This window comes from Malurus melanocephalus, unplaced genomic scaffold, assembly GCF_030028575.1.
Source record: "Malurus melanocephalus ecotype Western Australia unplaced genomic scaffold, MMel_1.1 scaffold_111, whole genome shotgun sequence".
NCBI classification, from domain to species: Eukaryota; Metazoa; Chordata; class Aves; order Passeriformes; family Maluridae; genus Malurus; species Malurus melanocephalus.
This window is the reverse complement of record NW_026623343.1, coordinates 1784275-1790947: the sequence shown is the minus strand read 5'-3', so window position 1 is coordinate 1790947 and position 6673 is coordinate 1784275. Positions and strand designations below refer to the sequence as shown.

The 6673-nt window shown below is 39.3% G+C and overlaps 1 protein-coding gene across 1 annotated transcript in view; it reads right to left on the bottom strand.

Annotated features, from left to right (window-relative positions):
• Window positions 1–6578, bottom strand: part of LOC130575545 (pinopsin-like) — a 75017-nt gene extending 68439 nt beyond the window's left edge. Inside the window, exons 1-2 of the mRNA XM_057369489.1 lie at window positions 6370–6578; window positions 1149–1920 (exon numbers count right to left, since the gene is read on the bottom strand). Coding sequence (XP_057225472.1) covers window positions 1149–1503 — 355 coding nt within the window. The 5' untranslated portion in view covers window positions 1504–1920; window positions 6370–6578. The remainder of the gene's footprint in view (window positions 1–1148; window positions 1921–6369) is intronic.
• Window positions 6579–6673: the final 95 nt, after the last annotated feature.

Here is a 6673-nt window from a genome sequence, read left to right as displayed (position 1 = left end):
CTGATGTAATGGTCATCAGTGGAGCACACATTTGAGGAAGGGACAGGTACCAGAGACCTGAGACCAGAGATCCCACCACTGGAAGCAGCAAAATGTTTATAATTCAGGTTGAGAATGTGCCTTTGGATCATATTCACCACCTGATTTTACATCAAGAGCTGTGGGAGCACTTCTTGAGTCAGTCACAGAAGAGCCAGGAATGCTCTTGTCCTGTCCTGGTGGCTTGGAGGCACCAAAGCAAGGTCATACATCAAGAGGGAGCTGTGACGAGTGCCCTGGTCTGGGTTAGATAAGGATCACACCCTGACATGCACCCCCAGGACAGTATATGCTTCACTGGATCTTTTTTTGAATGTAGGAATAAATGAAGAAAGTGTCACTCCTTGGTGATCCAACTCTTTAAGCAACAGGCCTCATCCTTGGAGGAATTAAGTCTGCCCTGTGACTGTTCGTTGTCCTTTATCTTTTAATAATTAAATAAATATCCACTTAAAACACTTATATCTAGCAGTGCAGATGGTTGCAGAAAAAGTTTTGTCTGGACAGAAGAACACTGTACTTTTCCCACCACTTCTGACAAATCTATTCCTACAACTTAATTCACTCTTGAATCTGCAAGCATGTAACTCTAAAATAAAGATTTTGCTTTGCAGGAGAACAGAAAGCATCTAATCATGAAAACTCATTATCTGGAACATGAGGAATTCTTATTGTAGATTGAGAGATAATTAAAAATGGTAAACAGAGTATTTTTAGGAGGCTTTGTTCATGACAGAAACAGCACTGAGGGACAAATAGTTCAGCAATGAAAAAAAGGGAGAAGTATTATATATGTTCATACACTTAATAAACTCTCTCCACTTGCTTGACTCTGGCTTGCCTTTTTTTAGATTCCATTTTTAGCTCTTAAGAAATAAGCAATTTCAAAGAATGGGATACATTAGGAAATATTTATAAGATCTATGCTACTCTTTCATAAAGCCTTTTTTAAAAATGCTTTAAACCATGCATTTCACTTGTGCTTGACCATAAAAAGGCAATCAAAGTATTCTTCTGTTTACCATAGAGCAGTGCCGAGCTTCCTGATCAAGTTCCCTTCATGCATCAGTGTTAAAAAGAAGAGTAAAGAATTACCATTGAACTCTTACCAAAGCAGGAGTTGACAAAGCCATACCACCTACAAGCRTGGTCCCCTCCAATCCATTTGCCAYGGATGTTGGATGCAAAACTGAGGGTAGTGCCTGAGATGCACACTAACATGTCGCTGATGCTGATGTTCAGCAGAAGCATGTTGACTGGGTTACGAAGGGTTTTAAACTTGCAGAAGAGGATAAGGACAACCAAGTTATTCAAGAAACCAAAAAACAAGATTAATCCAAGRAAAACAGCCACTACTGTGTGCCCGCTTCGTGAGAGTCCAGCCTTTGGCTCAACAGGATCTGCAGGTGCACCAAAGCTCAGGTTATATGTCCAAGTGTGGTTCATTTCGGTTTTGTAATGCATCAGTGAGGGCAGAGACACTGCATGCCCTTTGCTAAAATACTCCAGCAGTTTTCCAGAAGAGTCATTCCATCACAGATCTAATCATCTCAGGAGCCTTGAGATGTTTGCTCAGATGAGATGTCTCTTAGATGGTTATGCAGGTGTGAAACACTGTATTGCAGCACAGGAGTGTTTTCCTGCACTGTGTCTTTCCAGGGCTCTGCTCTGCTGCAGCTCCAGGGCAGCAGAACCAAGAGAACAATCACCTCAAATTCATTCTTCTTGTTTAGACCTAGGATAATGTTAGATGATCTTTTTTGATGCTCAGAATTGAAAGTATCTTATAAAGATGCTTCAGCATGGTCTCCTCCTTCAGAGCAGATGGACAGCCCCTACAGATGGCAGCTTCCCTCCTTTCCTCTGACAATGGGTGTCTTTCTGAAAATACAGAAAAAACAAATGCTAAAACCCAAACAACTCTTTCCACACAAAGAACAAAAAATAGGTACATAATTTGCTAACAGTTCCTCCCGTTTTGAACTGTAGAAAATATCTCTCATCCTTTTCAGTTTCCACCCTGATTTTTAACAGAAACATCAATTTGTTTACATTTCCTTGAATGCTTCAAGCAATTTTTCACTAGCTCACTATTTAGCATGGAGAAGGTTATTTGCACCTTCCTAGCAAAGATACTCAGGTGAGAAAATACATCATGAAACATATCTTTTGCATCAGCTTCCCAGAGGAAGAACTCTGTCTTCCTCCACATTAAGTCAATCCACACCAAGTGAAGTTTCACCCTTAGCTAGACCTTAATTAAAATGATGAAAAATTTCTTTACCCAGAAAGAATAATGTCAAATGAAGTCCCTCAAGCTCTCATGTGCTTAAAAAGKTTTGCAGRTCTGTGATATCRGTTTCTCTCCTCCCACATTTGCCAGTGGACAGATGTTTTCCTTTATTATTTATAAAGCAGTCAGACACCCAAAGTCTCACGTCTCCCATCACAGGCATGAATTTTGTCTGCATTCAGTGAATATATTGTTTGTGTACTTCRTGAAGCAATAGTGCTTAATGTGGATGTATAACTACTTAGCCTGCCACAGGTTGCAGGCAAATTCTGCACAGAATTTTCCATTAAAATGGAGATGTGTGTGTGTCTGTGTGTCTGTGTATATATACATATAAATATATTTTTTAATTATATATATATATATATATATAAATATATATATATAAATATATAAATATATAAATATATAAATATATAAATATATAAATATATATAAATATATATATATATATATATATATGTAGGAATTTTCACTCCTCAGAGCAAAATGCAGCATACCCACAGCTCACTGGACTAAAAAATTATGAAAGTTCCTCTTTCATATGTCATGTATTCCTAGAATGTTTGCACACATGTTAAAACGGAACATCTCCTATAGTACTCCTTATCATTGCTTTCTGGAAATTAGCTTGTAAAAAAATATGTATTTAACAACCGCAAAATTGAGAATTCAGCTTACTGAAGATTCAGACTGAATATTGAAGGCTTTTTCTTTTATATCTTTGTGTCATGATAAGCTTTTAGAACAAATATTTTGTCTTTCTATTTCCCTACTTTCATAAGCTCACTGTGCTAAATGCTGCAGTGATTTTAAACTCTAACATATTCAGTCTGTCTTAACGATTTTTTTGGTGAGTAAATTATGTACACTTCACAGCCCTTCTACCCTTTGGTCATTGAGCATCTGAAACACTGATTCTTTCTGCTTTTTACCTTCCCCTTTAGGAGGTACATGGTAATTTACCGCTTTCTACAATTTTGAAAAAAACCACAAACCTCCTGTCCAATTCTGGTTGCAGGTTACAAAAGGAAAGTGACTAAGTCTAACCATCAATAKACTCTAAATTTACTTTTAATTGTGTTTAAAAGAACAGAGTTAAAATTTAGTGGAACAAAAACCAAATTTTAAAAATTTGCTTCTAGGCATTTCTCCTTTAATAACAGGCTGAGAGAGTTGGGGCTGTTCAGCCTGGAGAAGAGGAAGCTCGGGAGAGACCTTGTTGCAGCCTTTCAGTACTTAAAGAGGACTTCAGAAAAAGCAGGGAGAAACTTTTTAGCAGAGTCTGYAGCAACGGGACGAGGGGTAATGGTTTTTAACTAAAGGAGGGTTAATTTAGATTAGATATAATGAAGTTTTTTACAACAAGGGTGGTGAAAAACTGAAACAGGTTGCCCAGAGAGGTGTTAGGTGCTCATCCCTGGAAGTTCAGGGTGAGATTGGACAAAGTTCTGAACAACTTGATTGAGTTGAAAATGTCCCTTGCAGAGGGGTTGGACTGCATGACCTCTAATGTCTGTTTCAACACAAACTTCCTGTGATTATAAATATAACACAAAATGTAAATAATAAAATATAGGTCTATTACACAGTCATCCTGCATTCTTAAAGACATATCAAGAGTTCATATTTGTAGTTCTTATAAAAGGACATTTACTCCACGGATGGGACTCAGATGACTAAAATGTAGCAGTGTGACACCAGATGTGTAAGCACAGCCCAGTGCATAGGTAATTTCTCCACTGACCACCACTGTCACAGCTTTAGCTGGACGAGTTCTGYCCTGCTGTGCTGGGAAATGATACCTCAGTGCCCAGGCGAGAGGAGCAGGCCCTGAAAGTTCAGTGTAAGACACATTTTAAAAGGTTAGTACCTGTGAAGACCAAGCCATGTGGCTGCTTGATATCAAAAGATGATAAATATGATGCACAATAAAGCATTTCAAAAAGTTTTGGGTGAACTCAAGAGACAGAGGAAGACATTTGCAGATCTGGCCCATGTGGGAGTAAGTCTCTTTTTAGGAGCTCATATATGAYATGCTAAGTTTTTTACATCTTTGAATGAAGTAAAAACTAAATTCAGATTCCAAAAAACCTTTTGAGTACCCATACTAATCTCTTGAAGAACAGGTCCAATTTTTACCTAATATTAGCATCTAATGGAATAATACACACTAGTGCTGAAAAATACTTGTAGATGAGTGCTCAAACGTTCACTTGATTTTCTTTTTGTTTTTTTTTTCTCCAGACAAATAGCTTGGTTTAATACACGTTACTTTAGAGCTCTGATAACCCTGTCTTGCAGGTTTTTTTGATTTCCCATATCTCCATGATTTAGCAGGACAGTCTGAACCCTCCCAACTCCCAGCAAACTCAGGACCTCACAGTATTGAACTCTAATTCTGCCAATTCTGCTTCTCAAAAAATGTTTAAAAACCCCAAAAGAAGAAAACCTGCAATTCCATCCAAGACAAATAAATGAGCATCCAGTTTGTTCCCTTGAATTTGTGAGAGTTGACAAGGAATGGAAAACATACCCCAAGTGATACAAAACATATGGCCAGGTGAAATGGGCCAAAAGTTCATTTAATGCCACCAGCTATTAAATGCTGCACCTCTTAACTGGCTCTGACAGCAGAAGTCTAAAGATACAGCAAAACAGACACCCATCACTGCTTATATTTTCTCTGAAGTAGTCTGTTGGTAAAAAATAAGGTTTCAGAAGATGTTAGATCAGCTTCTGAGAGYAAAGGCTTTAATATTAAGAGTGTGAGGCTTCTCTTTGCACTTGACATCACACATTAGTTTGAGCAGTGAAGCCAGATTTTTCTTTCTCACTTTGCTCCCACATAACTTATTGAACACATTAGCTTGACGGGTTTCCAGTTGGGAGATTCTTTAATATCTTCTCTTGCAATGTTGTGTAACAAGACAAAGATTATGCTTAATTCAAATTTAAATATTTAGAAACTGAAGAAAATGCATAAAATAAATCAAATCAAATAAAATCAAAATCAATTAAATCTGTATGACTAAAATGACTTACATTACCCTCTTCCATTACATCTACATTATTCTCTTGGTTATAAAAACACCCTCTTATATTTACATATCCACACAACCTGCATCAACCTGTTGTTGAGTTCATATAAAAATCAATTTTWAAAAGTGGTTTTCCTTCATTTAAGAACGTATATTTCTAAGGAAAAGTTAAATTAAAAAACAAACAAACAAACCCCACCAAAACTAAATCCCCCATGTAACATTTCAAAGACAATCCCAGATGAAATTTTATGAAGTAAAAAGCCACTTTTTTGACCTGCTGACAGRACTATGACAAGAATAGTGTATTTTACAGTTGACATACATTTAACCTCATCTTCCAGATGAGAAACTGAGTTGTTTTTAACACAAAGCATGCAAAACCAGAGGTAACAGCTGATACAATTCYTTTAAAACACAGCTAAAATATGGGGGATTTCATGGGACTTCACAACATGAAGTCAAAATTCCTATCTGTCCTGGACCACTTTTTCCATGCTCCAAGACAAACTGAGAGATTTCAAGAGACCCAGAGACAAGTCTTTAGAACTAGGTTGGGAGACTGGGAGGAAGTTCTATGGTTCAGATATCTGGGAATCTCCCAGCTCCCACGGTCCTATTTGTGGGAGAACCCCACATGCAGATCAACAGAGTTACTTTTAAGAGTTCACGCTGAAGACACAGACAGACACAGAAACAAGAACAAAGTAAGTACAGAACAYGTGATAAAGCCCAGACGTTTGAATGCCGTGCTATTTACCTAAGAAGTAAAAATATAAGTGCGGTAAAAACACTGCTTTTGAAATAAAAGTTACTTTCGTTTAGCACCGGGCACTGACAGCATCTCCCCATCGCCCGGGCTCTCCTCAGCCGTCTGAACACTGCACCGAGCTAAAGCCTCTCCAGYCAACCTCCGCTGAGGCTTCGTCCTTCACAAACTTTTTTACACTTCTTTGGGACGGGAGGGTGGCGCGGAACAGTGGAAGAAAAACCCACCTGTATCTCTCATCCACAGCAGCCCAAAGGGAGAACAGCCACCCAAATCTCCGGCAAACACGTCCCGAGCAGCGGCGGCAGCGGCAGCGGGAGCCCCGGTACCCCGGGCTGCCCGGGGACAGCCTTCTTATTCCCTCCCCGGCGGGTTGCGAGGACATCCACCTTCGGGAGGGCGGGGGAGAGTAAACAGATTGTTTTGAGTAAATTAAAGAATAGGAGGGGCGAGGCGCATCTCGTCCCGCTGCCGCCCGCGGCTCCCGGCGCGGCCCCCGCAGCTCCGCCCGCGCCGGGGCGGTGCCGGGGC